The sequence below is a fragment of the Neopsephotus bourkii genome, unplaced genomic scaffold (assembly GCF_033783945.1).
Source record: "Neopsephotus bourkii isolate Nb327-2 ecotype Australia unplaced genomic scaffold, CSIRO-AGI_Nbou_v1 NB_384, whole genome shotgun sequence".
Taxonomy (NCBI): domain Eukaryota; kingdom Metazoa; phylum Chordata; class Aves; order Psittaciformes; family Psittacidae; genus Neopsephotus; species Neopsephotus bourkii.
The window spans coordinates 1,928,781-1,948,475 of record NW_026900889.1 but is presented as its reverse complement, the minus strand read 5'-3'; the positions used below and the strand labels follow the sequence as shown (position 1 = coordinate 1,948,475).

Genomic DNA, 19,695 nt, shown 5'->3' with positions numbered 1-19,695 from the left:
TCAGGGAGGTAGGGAGGGGAGGAGAGGCTCGGGAGCAGTTAATCTCATCGCAGGGTAGGTCGGTGCGGATTGGATATGTGCCTTGCTCTGGCTGCCGGGATGTCTGACACACAATATTCATAGGGAGACAGCTGCAGGGTCCGCTCCCGGCCCCGTGCGCTGCTGCAGACGGGGCTGTAAAACGCGTGGACGTTGGGGAAACATTTGTCTGGGGCACGCAAACGTGCGCCCTGTAAAGTTAACGTGTAGATGGACAAAGAGAGGCACTGCCTTTTCCCCTTACCCCGTGCTTTAGGAAGGGGGATTTAATACATTATCTGATCTGCTTCTGCCAAAGCTGGGGTTGGGGTTGGGTTTTCAGCACATGATTTTTCTCAGAAGAACAGATTAATTGGAAACGATGATCTGGAAGGTCTTTTCCAACCTGGCTGGTTCTGGGATTCTGTGAAAATAAGAAGCTTCAGTATCCTTGGAGCTGACTGCTCGGTGGTTTTGAGCCCTTCTCTGCATCATTGCTTTCTTCCTGAGTGTCCCTGTAGACAGAAAACGGGTCTTGGATGCAGGAAGGATAATGGCGCTGGGCTGGGTGGGAAAGGCTTTCTTCTGGAGCCATGGACAAGCCGTGATAACTCAGCTGGGTTTTCACCAGCTATCTGATTGGTAAATAAGAAAGGTGAAGACTGGAAACCTGAAGGATATTGTGGTGTATAATCTCTATTCCATTAGAAATGATACTACAGGGAGCTGTAATGGGGCTGCGTTGGAGAGAGTTCATCCCAAACTCACTTTTTTTCCCCATAGGGAATATGGGAAAGCTTCTTTTGATTTCTTTTTGCTTCTTCCCCTTCCCTGCCTTTCCTACTCCCCATCACATCCTCCCCACTCTTCTCTTTCCCTGCCCCAGCAGAGACCTCTGGAAAACACCAAACTATGGGTTTTACCCCGTGAAGCTCAGCACACGTAACAGGCACTGGAAGCGCGCGTGGGGCTCCGCTGGCAGTTGATTTGATTTCAGTTTTCTTCTTTTCTGCCCCAAAAGAGGCCGTGGCTCCCCCCGCCTGCGCGGGGATAACAATGGGGCGCTTTGTGCCGCGCTGCAGCTGCTGAAATTTGACTAGATCCAACTGAAGAAAACAGGAGCAGGTGGGTCAACAACGTGACCCTTTCGTTCCCAGCAGTATCAGTGTGCGCCGGGGCCGGAGGGAGCGGGCCGGAGGTGAGCCCCGAGGCTCAGCCCGGCTATAGGGATGCGTTGGTTGGGGTTTGGAGGATGGGAATTGCCATTTTGGGTAGCCCCGATGCCTCTGAGTATCTCTGTCATTGATAAAATGGGTTTTACTCCAAAAGTGTCACTGTATGGGTAAACTAGGATTGCTACAGGGAAAAGACCTTTGCTCCTAAAGCGGCCAGTGCTCATCACTTGCCTTCCCCTCTCACAGCCCTGAAGTCAGGGATCCCCCCAGGTTATGATTTCCTCCATGTCCATGTTTTTGTTGATACAGAACTGTCCAAAAAGGTCAAGAATGGGGGTTTCTGCGGCTTGAAGGAGGGTTCTTACGTGGTTTGGTGGATGTGGAGGATGTGGTTGTGTTGGGCTCCTTTGCCTGGCACTGCCACATCAGCAAATGCATCTCATCAGCACTGCCTACTTGATAGCAAGAAGAGGAGGATAAGGATGATAGGGAGAAAACTACCATTACAGCTGAGCTCCATGGGTCAGCGAAGTACCAGTTCTTCCTAAGGTCTTCCCTCCCAAGGTGTGATGGCTTGGTTGACACCTTATAGGTGTCACAGTGTGTTTGGGAACTGATGTTAAAAGGTTGTGATGCTCAGCCTTCAGCAGCGCTCAGCAGATGCGTGGTTATGGCCTCAAACCTGTCTAAGATTGCAAGGGAATTAGTCTGAGGCTTTCAAAGGGTAGACAGGAACAACTGCTGGTAAGTCAGCAGTTCGAAAGGCAAGGTTTGTGTTGATGGATCTTGTAGTCTTGCTTTCTAATATCAACTTACAATAAAGGTAATGTGAGGTGGAGCAGAGCTCCCCCCTTTTGCTATGGATACGCTTGTGGCGTTGAACATGTTCATGTCCTTGAAAGTCTTCATGTTTTGGCTGCAATTTTTAGTTGAAACCATGACACATTCTACCACCTCAGGTAATCCAACTGTCCCAAGTGCTTGGATTGCTTGTGGAGTAGCATCGAGCAGTACTTTGGACATGATGAAGCCTGGAAGTGGAATAAGAAGTGTCGGGATGCATCCATGCTGAATGGGAAAGGGAAGAGCAATGGGTTGGGAATGAGAGGGGAAGGGTATGGGGCAAGGAGCTGCTTGGGGTGGAAGGAAGATGGGTGGAGGCAGGAGAGGAGCTTCCGCTGCTGAGGGCAGGGTGTGTGACTGTTTGGGTGACGCATGCTAGTATGGAAAGCTGATCTGCATGACCACGTTACCAGCTGTGCAGGGTCAGTCCATCAGGAAGAGGGTTGTTAATAAATCAGAGCCTTTCCATGCAGATCTGTACTTTAAGCTTGGTTTTGAGCAGGGACTTGCTGTGATGTATGAAGGTCGGTAACAAAGCAAGGTCCAGCACTGCACTTTGTGCTAGCAAATTTGCCCGTTGCTGCATAGAGCAGCTGGAGCTGGGCAGGATTTAACCACAAGCCAAGGAGGTTCAGCCAGAGACCTCTGAATGGGTGCTGTGACCGTCATTTGTCCTCGACTGCACTTGCAGTTAAACCCTGTTTGGTGCCATTGTCGGCAGCAGGGAATTGCAGAGGTTATTCCCAGCAGCTGGCAGCCCTGTGTGCTCCGCTCCTGCCTCCCGCTGCGGCGCTGAGCTGTCCCCTTGCTGGCACGGTCCGCACGGATCGTGCCATTGGAACCACAGCCGGGTGCTGTGGCAGTGCCAGGATTCAGGCTTGTCGATTGGAGCAAGCAGCGCAGGTGCAGCTGAACTCGTGATCCCGGGAGGCCAGCGCATACCGGGAAGGCTTTGGCTTCCCTCTGGACACACGTGTGCTTGCACACTCGTCCCTGTGGGCTGATGCACGCTTGTATAACCCACTTAATGCATGAGAAATGTGTCACTCCAGGATCACATCTTCCTTCCATGCCCTTTCCCTCCACACATGCAAACACTTCCTGAGGAGTTGGGTTTAGTATCAGAGTTAAAAAGTGATGCCACTGTTGGTGAAAGGGGATGCTGCTCCCAAAGGGAAATGCGTATGTAGGGAGCAGCATAGCATTAGTAGAATAGGAGGGATAGAACAGGGAGGGATTGCGTAAAATAGAAGAGCACGGATTAGAATAGCTTAGCATAGAATTGAACGGTTTGGGTTGGAAGGGACCCCAAAGTTCATCCAGTTCCATCCCCCTGCCACGGGCAGGGACACCTTCCACTGGAGCAGGTTGCTCCAAGCCCCTGTGTCCAACCTGGCCTTGAGCACTGCCAGGGATGGGGCAGCCACAGCTTCTCTGGGCACCCTGTGCCAGCACCTCAGCACCCTCACAGGGAATGACTTTTTTCCTAGAGGCTTGTGCCTTCCCGCTCAGCCACATGCATCCTATATGTCTGCAGGGAACACAGTGATTTACATATGAAAACGCTGGTAACAGTGGGATTCTTGTGTGGGCAGAAATGAAGGAGATATACTACCAGTTTGGTGCCAGTTAGACCCGTAACTGCTGTGTGTAGCTGGGTTTAGTAACAATTAACCTTTCACATTTTGTATTAGCCATTGCTTTCCTGGTGCAGCTGGTTTTATAACAATATACTTCGCTTGTCCCAGAAGCGCTGGTTTTGGCAGTTGGGGTGTCTGTTCCAGAAAGCACAGGATGTATGGGGGGAAGAATGGGGATTTTTTTTTTAATAGCTAATGTATGATTTATTTATTTTTTTTAAGAAAAACAATTGCATTTTGATTTGAGGAACCTTAGGTGTATCAAGGTAAAAAAAAAAAGGGAGGTTGCATGAGGGGAGACTGAGCTGAGCTCTTAGGCAGAAGCTCCTCCCTGTGAGGGTGCTGAGGCGCTGGCACAGGGTGCCCAGAGAAGCTGTGGCTGCCCCATCCCTGGCAGTGCTCAAGGCCAGGTTGGACACAGGGGCTTGGAGCAAGCTGCTCCAGTGGAGGGTGTCCCTGTCCGTGGCAGGGGTTGGAGCTGGATGAGCTTTAAGGTCCCTTCAACCCAAACCAGTCTGTGACTCTATGATTCATGCTGCATCAAGTAACCATGTTAAAGATCTAAGTGTTGTGTGTGTGCTTGGAGAAGAACTACAGAAGGCAACAAACCAAACATAGGCACTCACTGTAGCTTAAAGCATCAATCCCCAGAGTATTGTGTGTCCGTTAGGGCAGAGTTGGTACCTGCGTTCCTCCAGATGGAGCTGGAAAAGCATCATTACAGTGTGGATGGGTTTTTTCTGTGTGGATGTTCACAGTTTGTGAAAGGATAACTCACAGGACTCAACAATAACCGTTTTCTTTTTCATTTCTCACATGCTGGCACCACAGGATGGGAATCGCAGCTCCTGGAAACAGGTTTCCTGGGGATATTCCTCTGCCCGCTCTGGACCCTCTCCCGCCTGCCCCAGCACACTCCTCCTTCCAGCATCGTCATCTGGGGCTTTCGGTCGCTCATCTTCAGGATCATGCTTGGAGCAGTAAGTGGGACTTCCCGTATCTGCATTTTTGAGGTGACAACAAAAGAACTGTCTCATCCCAGCAGCAAACCTGGTCCAGTGCAACAGAGCCCTCTGGTTTAGGGGTTTTTCTGGTTACAAGGAAGTAGAGTGTAGCAGGAAATGCTTTATGCTCTGGTTCACCCCATCTTTCAGCTTACTATTAGTGTTTAGTTTAGGGTGGACAAACATAGGAGTAAGAATATCAGTGTTGATATGTTGGTGCTGCTCTTGTGATTGGCTCCTGATAAGATGCTTGGGAATCCAGTGGGTAATTCCAGGAACAAGGAGCTTTACCCTGAGTTATTTTTGCTCTGTGTGTGCTTTACTGCATTGTCATTCTGTGTTTTCAAAGAGAACAATTGCTGCATTACTGTCCTGGTGCTGGTGGAAATTCCCAAGCAGCTTGTAAAAGAATCCATAAGGAACTGACACATCTTTGTTAAAATAAAGGTGTGACAGGGGTGTTATCCTCTCATCTCCATCCACATTTAGGCCATTTCAGAATATCCCAGAACTTTAAGGTAAGGATTATGACTATAGAGAGAGATTGACAATCCATGACACCCAGTGCTGGGAAACACAAGTTACGTGGTCACCAAGTTTGCATCCTGTTCTCCTTTTAAAAGAGGAGTCTGGCTGAGCTTTGCTTTGCTCCTGCTCATTTGTAATATAGATTTTGAATTATGGGACAGGCTGGATATGAAGGAAAACTGTGCTCACCAAATGTCTTTGTTACTGTTATCTGTGCTGCTGCTTGGTTTATCTGGAGAGCAATAACTCTCCGTTGTCTCAGGGAGAGCCTCTGCAGAAGAGTTGCCACCCCATGTCCCTTGTCTGTTCAGGTCACTGATATAAAAGTAACAGGCATGGGAGAGGCAAACATGGAAAGGTCATTAAGAGGGGATCTATACAAGCAAGTGGAAATCAGTGATTGATGGTATCTTTAATGTTTTGGGGCCCAAACACATGCATGTTTCCTTCTCAGCCAGGGTAATGATGCCTGCAGGCACTGGGAAGTGAGTTTAATGTGTGGAACTGAAGTATCCTCCTGGAGCAGAGGTTCACCTGCTCCCAGGCCATCTTTGAGCTCTTCCCTCATGGGGGCAGGAGCTGCAGCATGTGCACAAATGTGTTTGCGAGGCTGTTTTGCCCAAGGGTGGGATTGGCCATGCATTTATCTTCTGTAGAAAGAAAGTGAAGGAGCACTGGAGCAGAGATAAGTCTTTGGACTTTCTACCACATAAACCATGGAAGTCCATAGAGCCAGTAGAAGATGCCGGAGCAGCACATGAAGCTCAGGGGTGGACTGTGCCTGCTCCCCTGCTTTGCTACCTTTTCTTTTGTGTCTCCCTGTTAATCTCTTTCCTGTTAGGAGGTAACTGTTGCTCCTGACAATCCACAGCATCCACAGCATGGTCCTGCTTCCTTCTGCTTCTTAGTCTTAACCAGGTTTATTGCTGAAGCATCTGAGCTCCATCAGTCCTGGGGTAAAAGTTGGACTTGATCTTAAAGGTCTCTTTCAACCTCGTTGATTCTGTAATCATCCAGCTCCAGACTGGTGTGAGGGAGCCTTGTGTATCCCAGCTAATCCTGCCCATGGGAATCACGTCCAGATCTTGCTTTACTATGCATGGCCTCCCTTGGGGCTGGCAGAGCTGGCCTAGGGGAGGTCATGCAGTGGATGAGAAGTAAAAGAACCCCATCTGTGTTCTTGCAAGAGGCGAGGAGCAGGCTCTGCTTCTGGGGTTTGATTGGCAGCAAGTGCTGGGCTGATCTCAAATATTGCTACCTTTTTAAAAGGCATAATTACATGATTCTATCTATATGTTTGATGTGCCTAATAATCCATTAGTGCAGGATGTAAAGATGAATGCTTCTTAGGAACATACAGAGGCAACAGAATAGCGGTCCCTTTGTGTGAGGAGCAGCTTGTTAGGAAATGAGTGATGCAAACAGACATTCACGGGGCGGATTTGCCTCACAAGTCCTCGGTGACTTGATGTCTTTGTCATATTCCTTGTGACTCTTTGTCACTCTGATTTCTTGAAGCTTGGAAGATGCAAAGTGTTGGTTTGTGTTTCCACAAGCTGGGAAGTAGAGGTGCTTGGTTGTCAGGCATTAACCAAGAACATTAAACAAATCATGGTGACTTGCCAAGAGGAGCAGCTCATGCTGTCAGCGAGGTGCTTTGCTTGGCATCACTGCCTGGTGGTGTTTTGGGTTATTAGAATGGGTTATTAGGTGTTTTGACATCTGCAGCTACCTGGGGAGACATCGAAGGCACAATGGTGCACTCTGAAAGCCTCAGCCCTCTCTCAAATACATATATATATATATCTGTATATAGTTTTCAGCAGACAGTTTGCTTCCCAACTGTTCCATTCCCCGTAGAGCTGTTGTGGGACTTGGTGCATTTGATGGGGTTGAGCTGATGAATTGTTAACACCATGTTGCTGAAACTTCATAGTAGCTCTTTGGATCCTGAAAGTCATTAGTGTTTGCACACGTAAACCATAAATACAGCTCCTGTTCCTTCATTAGCTCAGTGTCTAAGAGACAGTGCATGTGTAGTTGCTCAGAAACGTGAGGATTTGATTCTCATCAACACCTGTGGGTGTAACTATAGTAACTCTGATAAAACTTAGTAACTGAAAAAGCACGTGTAAAGGGATGGGAGAGGGGGAATGTGATTTAACTGGATTTTGGGAGAGCCCTAGGCAAGGTTTATCCCTGAGCTCCCTCCAGCCATGAGGCTCACGGGTAAGGGGTTGCAGTGCTGGGTGCTGGAGTGTCTCCTGAGTTCTCTATCCTGGGTTTTCCTGCCTTGCAGGAGCTCCAACACCCCCATCCCACTTGCTGCGGAGGAGCTTGCGTTGCATCTTGGTGTGCATCATGCTGAATCTTGACTTGAAAAGGGGGTGCTTTTGACTATAGACATGATTTCCTCACCAGTTATTCCCAAGGGTTGCCTTTCCTTGCTGCTCACAGCTCCTCCAGCCTCACACCAGAGGGCATTTTTGACAAGAGGCGGTTAAATGTGGGGCTGCTCCCTCCTATCAGCACATCTTGCCATCAGTAAAGCAGATGTAAACAGGGTGTGTAATGAGTTCAGGTCTAACTCTTGGCATAGGATTGCCTCTTCCTCCTGGAGCTGGTGAAGTACAGTGGTAGTGATGGGACAGGGCAAGGACTTACCAGAGAGCAGAGCAAGCAGTGAGCCCCCTGTAAGAACTACCCAAGTGTTTGGGACAGAAAATCTGACTTAGGGACTGGGATGGGGATACAGGTCCCAAACTGAGCCAGGGTGAAACCAGGATGAGCACAGGCAGAGCAGGAGCGAGGATGTGGGATCTCTGTCCAGCAGAGGATGCTGTGACCAGCAAGGTGCTGGGACCCCTTCCCGCTTGGGCAGATGTCTTGAGCCTGGTGCTGCCAAAATCCTGTTCAGTCCCATGCCAGAATCTGTCCTTGGGTCATTACATCTTTGGCTTAACTGGGGAAGGCATTAAATTGCGGTCAGCTTTGAGTGGAGGAGACAGGAGTGGCTTTTATGGGGGTGTGTGATGGCGTTTGGACATGGGCTGTCTCTCCTGCTCCGTGTTATTTCAGGTTTGGAGATCCTTGAGGTATTCCTGAAGGTTTTAATGGGTGTGTATGAGCTGTGCACGGCCTGGATTGCTGCCACAGATGAAGTTAGTGGGGAAAGTTGTGCGAGGGAATCCTGCCTGGAAGCATGAGCTGCTGCTGGTTTATTGCAGCTCTGCGTGGCCACAACTGCAGCTGGCACTTGGAGGGCTGGTGCCAAAGGCAGCATGGAAATGTCATTATCTGGTTACAGCTGGTGTTCCTCCTGTAAAACATGAGGCGCATGAAATGCCTTTAGGTCAGGTTGGATTCGAGGCCAACAAGAAGCAAGAGCTGAGACTGAATTTCTTGCACCAGAGCAAACGTTTACTGCTTGTGCATGGCACATGGACAGGATGGTATCAGTGTTAGCGGTCCTTTTGGAAGTGCCCAGCAGTGATGGTGTCCTTTAATCAACGTGGCTTTTCATCATCTCCAGTTGAAGCCTTCTCCTGTCCTTCTTCCTTCACCACCTTTCTCTTTGTGAGACAAACATGGAGTCTGGCAGTTCTCTGTATTGTAGCTGAGAGCTGGTGGTTGCTGTGCTAATAAAGCGGATCTGAGCTCAATACAGGCTTTGAGTAAGGGAGATGTCAGTGGGAATATCGGTCATCAAGAGGGTTAAATGCCTCAAGATTCCCATTCTCTTGTTCTCACAGGCCTGCTGCATCCCTGTTTCATGGGAGCAGAACTATGGTCCAGGAGCAGACATTGCTGGCCAGCACAGCTGCTAACCAGTATGGAACAGTAGAGGGTTGCTGCTTGGATGTGTTGTTTTGGTCCAGGTCTCTTGGATGATGTCTCTCAGGGAATGGAGCTGGTGTCACTGAAGCAAGGGTTTTTCAGACCTGTCCAACAAGGGAGGAAAAATGTCTTCAGTGTGTCCTGAAGGAAATTGAGAACTGACAGGCACTTTCCTATTGCTCCCTATGCTTTGGGTGATGGATCCCCTGTGATGGACAGGACCCATCAGTGCCCCTCTGCTGCAAGTACTGTGCACCTTAGAAATCACCTGCAGGGCTTCTCTGTGCCAACCTCTCCTGCATCTCTTTACCCTAGGTCCTTTTCCCATTGCCATAACCAGGCGGAGACATTGGTGCTGTGCAAGCAGTGATGCTTTGTAGACGTGTACGTATGGGTGAGACCATATGTGTGCAACATGGCTTGCTTGGACTCTTCATGGAGAGGTGGCTGTTTCTCAAGGGTTTCCAATAAGCATTTTGCATTGCATCAGGAGGGGTTTGCAGTGTCCTGTTAGCAGCAGCACTGCTGAGGTGTGTACAGGAGTCGAAGGACCAGGTTGATGATGTTTGCAAGCATGATGATGTGATGTTCTGTACAAATAATTATCGCTAGTAAAGGTACAGTGAGGAAGTGAGGGGGGGATTCAAGTTCTGGGGGTGTAATAGCATGTTGGGAAACTGGAAGTAAATAGGGAATTAAGGTGGAGCTGTGTCTTGCAAAGGATCACAGACATATGGAATAAGTTATGAGGGAAGGTGGCTGAGGCAGAGTATAAGTGAGTCTGAGACATCTTGATTAGTTTCTGGAGGAAAGGATTGAAGAGTGTAGTGAAAAAACAGGGAAACAGGATTTAAAGCACATTACCACTTTAATTTAAAAGTGCCCAAAGCAAGGAAATTCAGATTTAAAGCTGCCAATCTATCACTGGCTGCTGCAGGTGTTGGAGCCAGGAGGACTCTGCGGGGTCTCTGTGCAGATGGGTCCGTGCCCTCCAGGCTCTGCTCCCTGGCTGGGGAGCTTAAGCCCAAGCCTCAATTTGCCCCAAGAATTAGATCCTTTAATATGTGTGTTATATTATGGTATAATAATAATATTTATAATATATATATGGTTTATATAAGAATATAACAGTCTGCTGTGTGCAGTGTCCTGGTGCGATGCCCTTAAGACTGTTGTGGGGCTGCTCGCTCCTCCCCAGACTGGTGGCAGGGTACACAGGACAGGAATGGGTTCATGCAGGGAAGGGGTTTTCTTCTCTCACCTTATCTCCATGTACCGGAGAGCCTTTCCCGGCTGCGGTGCCCTGTGCCCCTCTTTATGCAGGGTGCATCATGCAGAGGGTGCTGAGGTGCACCAGGAGAATCTGGGGAAGCCCAAGCGCATCTGTGCACTCTGTGTGCCTTGGCGGTGCCTTGCCTGGGGTTACTTCCTGTAAACAAGGTTTCTCTTTATTTGTGTTTTCCCACTTTCTGGATTTCCCTTTCTAAACGTAACTCCCTCTGAACCCCGCAAGCCCAAGCTCTGCCTCCCTGAGCTCTCCTGGTGCATCCTTGGAAGAAGCCGCTGCAGAACAGAAAAGTCCCAGAGCGCTTTTGGCAGGCAGAGACTTAGAAAATAATTTAGATCCTCTGGCATTTTAACACAAAAGATGTTTCCCTTTTACAGGAGGGAAAAAAGCTCTTTTAAAGAGGCAGTCTTGGGAAGGAAATAGTGCAGAAAGATTTATAATAATTAGCAATAAATGCTTCTACTGACTTCTCATCATTGTTTCTTAGTAAACGTTGTCCATTTTTCACAGTGTTTTCACAGAGAAAGATCAGTTCTTTCCAGGTTATTTGTATCTCATTAGGTGTTTAAGCTCTTTAAATCATTCATTTTCTTCTCTATTAGAAAAAAAAGAAGCTTCTTTTAAGCAACTGCAACGAATCACTTCAGAATCTCATGTTCAACTTCGTGTCTCTAAGTTTTGGTTTTGCTTGGATTCTGTTAAAAAGTGTCAGAACGTGGGTGGCATTTGAAAGGTTACTGGAAAGGGTGGGGATGTGATTAGCTAATAAGGGAGATGAACTCGCTGGCAAAAACCAGGAAGACTTTGAAGCAAACAGAATCTGGATGCCTGTAGTAAAATCGCATTAAACGTAATGAAATCAAAGCTGGAATTTAGGCGATCTCTGTAAATATCAAGGAGGAGAATCAAACGGATGTAGTTGTCATTTCGGTGACAAGCGTGCCCTCATCCTGGGCATTGCGGCTCTGAAATGGAGAATAATTATTCTAATTTGTTTTATTACATTAGCGTGGGTAGGAGGGAAGAAAAGGAGCTTTCTTTTATGGCTTTCTCATTATTCATAGGCGAGCGCGGCAGGGCCAGGCTCCCGGCTCCCGCGCCGGGGCTTCATGGGAATTTGTGGAAAATGATGTCTGCAATGTTCTGACCTTTGCCGTCCCAGCTGCAGCCCTCCTCCTCTCTGCAGGGATCCCACACTTGACTCCTTAGCAACCTCCTTTGTGCCTCTGATCTCTCTCCATTTGTCTAGTAATAGCCCTTGGCAGGAAGACTTGTTGTTCCTTCGGTGGCTGTAAAAGGCCGGGAGCCCCTAATGCCAAGTACTTTTCATAAATCCCTTTCACCCACTCCTTGCAGCGCTGTCTTCAAAGTCAGTCAGATGCTGGTGCAGTCCTGGTGGCTTCTCAAAGGGGCTTTCTGGTGGCTGAGGGGAAAAACCAGTGACAGAGACAACAAAAATCAACACCAGTGACTTCTTTTTCAGGAAAGTGTTTTCCAGTCCGTGAGTTATTTGGCAGTTGGGTTTTGTGGTGATGCTGGTTTGGCTTCTGAGCTGGACCGGCCTGTGTCCCTTGCAGCAGAATTCAGATGTTTACCTCTTCCAAGAGTGGGACCTGTCCTGGGAGCTCAGGGGCCTGGAGGCATCTTCAGAGCATCAGGCAGGTAGGGTTTGTTCACCTGGTGATGGGTTCTTCCAGAGGATGTGGAGCCTGGTCCTGTAATCTGCCAATCTCAGACCAGAACTCGTGTTCTCCACATGGTACAGAAGCACCATCATTGGACCTTGAACACTGCCAGGGATGGGGCAGCCACAGCTTCTCTGGGCACCCTGTGCCAGTGCCTCAGCACCCTCACAGGGAAGAGCTTCTTCCTGATCCAGATCATCCTTCCTGCACCGCAGAGTTTGAACCAGGTGGCAGAGCCTGCAGGTGGGATTTGTGGAGGGTTGGACAGGTCTGCACCAAGTCCAGCCTCTCCCGCCGCCGTGGTTCATAGCAAGCCCTGCACCAGGGTGCTCTGCAGGTGAAGATTTGGACTTATAAATTAGGCAAGTATTTAAAAGTATGTAACCAGTTTTGATAGCAATAACATGAATATTGAGGTATGGAAGGGCCTTAGAAACTGAATGATGTTTTCAAAGAGCTGGAGCCTTTGCTGGGCTGGGCAATGAAATATTGTGACTGTTTTGAGGTTTATAAGGAAAAAGAAGTCATAAACCAACCTCATGGTGTTCAGAGGCAGTTTTACACATCCAGCAGCAGGATGGTGCCACTGCTGTGTATCACATCTCTAGTGTCATACCCATCACCTCTGGTGAATACAGCATTTGCGAATGGTATTTATTAGTGAGGCTGAAATAAAATCCAGAAAATATTCAAGATTTATCCTTTCAAATGCGGAAGAAAGCTGGAGCAGTGTTTAGTATTAGGGATTTAGTAGTGTGGTCTAAAGGCATCATGTTGGGTCCCTTGGATCCAAGTGCTTTGGGTGCCAGGTCTCGCACAGCCTCGGCTCAGCTCAGCCGGCTGCCCCCTGTCCTATAATCCTTATATGATTGAAATCTTAACTTCGTAAAGCTCCTTCCTCTTCCATGAACTTGGGGTGTAAATTACAGCTGGTTTGTCTTCAGAATACATCGGTGTAGGTTTGGCTTTCAAAGGAAGCTGAAACCACGTTTTCTGCAGGTGGTTGTAGGCAAGGCACCAGTTGGGATCTTCTCTGGGAGTGTTTCATATTTATATAATGAAAAAACATTAAATCTAGAATTTAGGATTGCCCTTCATTGAGATTTTTGCTCTTTTTCACCCATGTTTTGTAGCGTGAAGACACAGGAATGTCTTTAAAGTGACTCTAAATGTATCAGGCTGGTGCCCCGTTCCCCACCCTTCTCCCCAGAGCTGGTATCAAAAGGGGTTTGCAGACATAGCTTGAGTCACCAGCCTTTTTCCCAGCTTCCCGTGCTATTGGCCTGTCTGTACCACTTTCCCCCCACCCCCCCCCTTCAGCATTAATTTTGGGCTGAAAAAGTCTCAAAGAGAGCTTTGTTCCTCCTTGACACTCACTCCAGGGAAAAAAGGAAGAGAAAAAAAAAAAAAAGGAAAAAGGGAAAAAAACCCGTGGAAAATCTGACATCTGCATTGTAGAGAAAAATCAATAGATAGGGAGGAATATAATTATCCCCCACTCCTGAAGGAATTTTGAAGATATTTTTTGTAACAGTGACTCACATCGGCTTCTAGCTTGAATGACATTTTAATTATTTAGGGTTTTTTTTTTTTTCCCCCTTTCACTTTGAATCACCAAAGTACAGCAGCCTGGAAGAGGTACAGTTGGGCAGAGCAATCTGCTTGGGATGGAAAGGAAGGATTTGGGAGTTCAGCCGCTTTCCCTCCCTCGGAGCTGCGTGGCTCAGGGGGTGCAGAGCGAGATGCAGTACCGCGGTGGGTGATGGATCACCCTGCGTGAATCATGTTTGCTGGCATCAAGTACGTAAGGAAACAGTTTGGAGATGTTTTGCTCCTTATGGGAAGTGTAAAATCCTTATGGGATTGTGTGATGGTGTGTCTTGAGCTAAGGGTTGAGCCTGGGTGTGATCTGTTGGGGAAGAGGGTCAGGGATGAAAGTGGGGCTGGTGGATGGGGGAGCGGGAGCAAGGGCAGTGCTGTGGATCCTGTTTGGGTGTAGGCAGATTTAATCAGCTAATTAGAAAGGCAATTGGAAGGAGAGTGAACACAGGAAGGGAGGGAGAGGGAGGTCTGAAGTAAAGCTGGAGAGCAGAGACTGTCACCAGGCAGAGATGAGGTGAGAGCTTAGTGGAAGGTCTGGGGGAGATGGAGGTTGGACCCGTGTGGACCTTCCCTGGAAGATTCACCCCCTTGTCTCCATTGAGGTGGCTGAGCTGTATCTAGGTGGGACGATAGCCTTGGGGCATGCGGTGGAGGACACTTAGAGGGGGACATTGGAGATGGGTTTGTGTGGTTCTCATTGTCCATGGCAGCTGTGATGTGGACATGGTGGAAGGGCTTCTGCTCTCCTCTCCTGGGATGGACCCACATGGTTCCCATGCTCTGAGCCTTCTGCTGGTCCTGGGGCGGAAGGTCTGGGGCAGGTCCTGGAGGCCCTGGGGGGTTCCCCTTTATGGAGCTTCCAGTAGTGGTAGCAGGGATCTTCACACCTCAATGTTTAGCTTAATCCTAATGGCAGGGGTTAGGAATGATGCGATAAGAAGGAGCAGTGCCCAGAAGTGCTCCTCTCACTGAAACAGTGCAGTAGAAAAGTAAGGACCCATTCTCTTCACATGCCCATCCTCTTTGTGATTTAAGAAGATGATCCCCACCATGCCACAGTGTAAATTCAGCTTTCAGTATCCTAAAACCAAACAGGGAGGTGTCTTTGGAGGACACAGACAGCAGTTGCATGGCTCACATCCCTCTCTGGTTCTGCCTTCCAGTGCTGTGTTACCTTCCCTGTGCCACCATGTGCCATGGAGGTTTGGGATTTGTGCCACGATTCAATTAAACTCATGAATTGTGGAACACAAAAGCTGTTCGTAAACTTGCTCCCTATGACTTAGTTTTCCCTGAAATCCCTTTTGTTGGATACTCTTTCAATGATGGGGAAAGAGAGGGTGCATGTGAGGTTACTCAGTCAAGCAAGACTGGAATTGATTCAGTGGGAGTGAAGGGGTGATTTTGATTTCCACTCCCAAAGTCCCCTGGCCGCCAGTTGGCAAACCTTGCAAATGTATTCAACAATCTACCGCATTTGAAAGAGAATTTATTACTCATAAATAGCTATTTTTCAGCAGGATTAGTGAGTTTTGCAAACCAGACTTGTTCGGTGCCTTGCTGGCTGGGTCATCCTGCAGCAGGCAGGAGGAAGATGTTTTGCAGTGTGGGTTCTCCTAAGAATTTGCTGGGAAATATGATTTTATTTCTCTGGTTGCTTGTGTATCTGCCCAAATGACTGTGTGGTCATCTTTCCTTTACCACTCTAGTAAGTTATCAGTGCTAGTGATGATGCTGGAGGCAAAATAGGGTCTTGGTCAGGTACATGTGATCATAGAACAGTTTGGGTTGAAGGGACCTTAAAGCTCATCCAGCTCCAACCCCTGCCATGGTCAGGGACCCCTTCCACTAGAGCAGCTTGCTCCAGACCCCTGTGTCCAACCTGGCCTTGAACACTGCCAGGGATGGGGCAGCCACAGCTTCTCTGGGCACCCTGTGCCAGCGCCTCAGCACCCTCACAGGGAAGAGCTTCTGCCTAAGAGCTCAGCTCAGTCTCCCCTCTGACAGGTTCAAGCCATTCCCCTTGGCCTGTCCCTACAGGCCCTTGGCCCAAGCCCCTCTCCAGGTTTCCTGTAGCCCCTTTAGGCACTGGAGCTGCTCTAAGGTCTCCCCTTAAGCAGCCTTCTCCAGGCTGACCCATTTCAGCTCTCTCAGCCAAGCTCCAGAGCAGAGCTGCTTCAGCCCTCTTTTACCTATAGCAGGCAAAGAAAATACAAGTACAGTGACAAAAGTCACCCACCACACCTACAGTGCATCCAGGGCTGGGTGTGAGAAATGCTGTTCATACATGACCAGGAGTGCATGGATGGAGCAGGGCTGGTGGATGGAACACGCATGGAGGCTGAGCAAGGACGGCGCAGTGGCTCTGGTGATTAGAACCAGGCATTTTACTGAACACTGTTCTGATTAATAAATAAAAAGCCCTCAATGTGATTTTCCTTCCTCTATGAGAAACGCTGCTGAATTTAATGCACCTTCATTGTGAGCCTGGGAGCACCGGAGGTTGGTGATTTCGAAGCACAAGCAGGTGCTGCATCTCCATCCTCTGTTGTGCTCCTCAGACGTGCCCTGAAGGGAGCCAGCTTAGGAGGGGAGAAGGTATTGAGCACATATTTCATTCTGAATGCTAATTCAATCCAGGGTGAACATTTTATAGTTCTCATGCGGGGAGGTTTCTGAGTGTGCAGAATGGCCTGGAGCCACACTCAGCTGTAAATTAATATGACAAAGATCTCAACTTTCCCCTTCCCCAGGCCGGGTTTTCTTATTACTGGAAGGGGCTGGTGTGCACGTTCTGGCTGCCACGAGCTGGGCTGCAGTGCTCAAACCCCGGCACGTCTTTGTACCCCCCATCCCAGCAGTATGAATTTAATAACTCTGGTTGGAGCTGGATTCAAAGCAAGGCCACGGAGGTGAAAGGGCAGTTGCTGGTTCACCGAGCCACCTATTTCCTTCCCTTTAGCTTCTATTTAATTTGTATTGCTGGATAGCTTTCCCTTCTGATATGCGGGGATTTGAAAGGCCCATCACCCACCCGCAGTGTCCAAACAGGGATCTGAGGGGCTTGGTTTTGTCTTGGGGTCGTAAGTGTGTGGACTTCATCATGGGGAAAAGAAAATAAGCTTTAAAAGCCATTTTCTCCCCAAAAAAATCTTCCCCCCTTCTTTGGTTTTATATAGTAATTACAGCAGAACACAAAATGGGAAAAATACAAACTGTTTCCAAAATTCCCAATCTTATGCCTATTAGTCTCCAATCCTTATGTCAAAATAAATGCAGAATTCAAGCGTTAGTTAATGCCCTGCTAGCTCAGGGCTTGGAAGAAACTTCCTAAGTTTGCCAACTCCAAAAAAAGGGGGAGAAAAAAAATCCCCTTTTTCAAGTTATTTTGGAATGTAGATAATAAGAAACAAGTTGGTGTGCTGAGCTTCCTATAGCACATCTTTTCCATGTTCCCAAATGGTTGCACTGCCATAATGAACATTGTGCCAAGATGGAATAATATAAAAGCATGTATAAATGAGAACAATGACTTCTTATAATAGCAGTGAGTTGAACTGAGCAGTGACCCTCACTGTGAGGGTGCTGAGGCGCTGGCACAGGGTGCCCAGAGAAGCTGTGGCTGCCCCATCCCTGGCAGTGCTCAAGGCCAGGTTGGACACAGGGGCTTGGAGCAAGCTGCTCCAGTGGAAGGTGTCCCTGCCCCTCACAGAGGGATGGAACTGGATGAGTTTGAGTCCATAAATACCCATACATAGTGTGGCGTCAGATTGTCTGGGATCTGGAGGTTTTTCTCGGTATTTCATACCTGTGAAATGTGGTCAGTGTGTTGTAAGATAACCAGGAGTAATGATGTTCCCAGCTGGCATATAGCCCCGTGTGTGCAGGCAAGTTTAATAAGGCAGGGAGATGGCTGTGTTGGACAAGGAGCTGGAAGTGGGATGGGAAAGGTTTTCCTCTCCTTTGGTCTCTTGTTGTATTCACATCTTCAGGATGCTGCAAAAAGGGACGGTTTAGTACACTGAGGACCTGCCCAGTCTTCAAAGTGAGTGGTGGTAGGTACACATTTAGCTATCATTTCCTGCTCAGTGCCTACCTGTGAGCATCACCAACTCCTGACAGCATGAATTAGAACTAACAGGTCAATTTTGATGTTGTATCAAAAACCACGGCACCTAGAGATGCTTGAAGACCACAGGGAGAAATTAAAGGTGGGGGGATAGATGGGAGCATGGAAAACACCAAAAACTGGAAATTGCAGGTGTTGCATTTTAATTTGCTTCCTGATCCTTGAACTTACTCGTTACAGAGCCCAGAGGCTTGTACACGCGAGGGAAGGAGCAGTTGGGCTGAGGCTGGTACAGCGGGTTTGTGGTAGCGGCTGCCTGTAGCTCTTGCCTGAGGCTACTGAACGTTCTAAATACCTTTGTCTGTTCTTGGATCTCGAAGGGATCAGGCAGAGCCGACTCTCAAAACACGCCCTCCAAAAGAAACGGAAAAGGCCTTTGTTGGAACGTGTCCATCCTGGTCTGTCCCACAGTCAGGAATTGCCTCCAACCCAGCGGAACACCAGGTTTGGTCTTAACTCTGTCCCATCTGAGGCTGGTCTGATTCAGCCGTGTGTTTATGAGTACCGGGCTGCATTGGAGCCTGGAGATGGGCTGGTTCCTTTCCGTCCTTTCCAGAGGTCCGCCATCTTGCGCATGTCTGGATCCTTCCCTCGGGTTTGATCTGAGAGGAGATCGTGACAGAGCGGAATGGCGGCCCTGAGGGGAGATCGTGACGGGAGAGGAAGGGCGGCTGTGAGTTTGAGATCTTGAGGGAGAGCGGAAGGGCAACCATGAGGGGAGATTTTGAGGGGAGAGAAGGGTGGCCATGAGTTGAGATCTTGATGGGAGCGGAAGGGTGGCCATGAGGGGAGATCTTGAGGGAGAGTGGAAGGGTGGCCATGAGAGGAGATTGTGAGGGGAGAGAAGGGTGGCCATGAGTTGAGATCTTGATGGGAGCGGAAGGGTGGCCATGAGGGGAGATCTTGAGGGAGAGCGGAAGGTCAGCCATGAGGGGAGATTGTGAGGGGAGAGAAGGGTGGCCGTGAGTTGAGATCTTGATGGGGAGTGGAAGGGTGGCCATGAGGGGAGATCATGAGGGGAGAGGAAAGGCAGCCATGACGGGAGATCATGACGGAGAGCAGAAGGGCATCCATGAGGGGAGATTGTGAGGGGAGAGAAGGGCGCTGTGAGTTGAGATGTTGAGGGAGAGAGGAAGGGCCATGAGGGGAGATCTTGAGGGGAGATTGTGAAGGTCGGCCATGAGGGGAGATAGTGGGGGAAGAGCGGAAGGGCAGCCATGAGAGGAGATCTTGAGGGAGAGTGGAAGGGTGGCCATGATGGAAGATCATGAGGGGAGAGAAAAGGCAGCCATGAGGGCAGATCGTGAGGGAGAGCAGAAGGGCAGCCATGAGGGCAGATCGTGACGGAAAGCAGAAGGTCAGCCATGAGGGGAGATCGTGAGGGGAGAGAAGGGCAGCCATGAGTTGAGATCCTGTGGGAGAGCGGAAGGGCGTCCATGAGTTGAAATCGTGAGGGAGAGCAGAAGGGCAGCCATGAGTTGAGATTTTGAGGGAGAGCGGAAGGGTGGCCATGATGGGAGATGGTGCAGGGAGAAGAAGGGCAGCCATGAGGGGAGATTGAGAGGGGAGAGGAAAGGCAGCCATGAGGGCAGATCATGAGGTAGAGCAGAAAGGCAGCCATGAGGGGAGATTGTGAGGGGAGAGAAGGGCGACTGCGAGTTGAGATCTTGAGGGAGAGGGGAAGAGCGGCCATGAGGGGAGATCGTGAGGGAAGAGGAAAGGCAGCCATGAGGGGAGATCGTGACGGATAGCCGAAGGGCAGCCATGAGTTGAGATTTTGAGGGAGAGTGGAAGAGTGGCCGTGGTGGGAGATGGTGCAGGGAGAAGGGCAGCCATGGGGGGAGATTGGGAGGGAAGAGGAAAGGCAGCCATGAGGGGAGAGCAGAAGGGCAGCCATGAGGGGAGATTGTGATGGGAAAGGAGAGGTGGCCATCAGGGTGAGTGGT

The 19,695-nt window shown here is 49.1% G+C and overlaps 1 protein-coding gene across 3 annotated transcripts in view; it reads left to right on the top strand.

Annotated features, from left to right (window-relative positions):
• LMF1 (lipase maturation factor 1) overlaps positions 1-19,695 on the top strand; it is a 185,141-nt gene that overhangs the window by 48,570 nt on the left and 116,876 nt on the right. For 2 of the 3 annotated variants that reach the window (XM_061349227.1, XM_061349225.1), the window contains one exon: positions 4,508-4,656. The exons of the other annotated variant lie outside the window; for it this stretch is intronic. In XM_061349227.1, the coding sequence (XP_061205211.1) occupies positions 4,508-4,656 (149 nt within the window). The remainder of the gene's footprint in view (positions 1-4,507; positions 4,657-19,695) is intronic. 3 annotated transcript variants of the gene reach the window in all.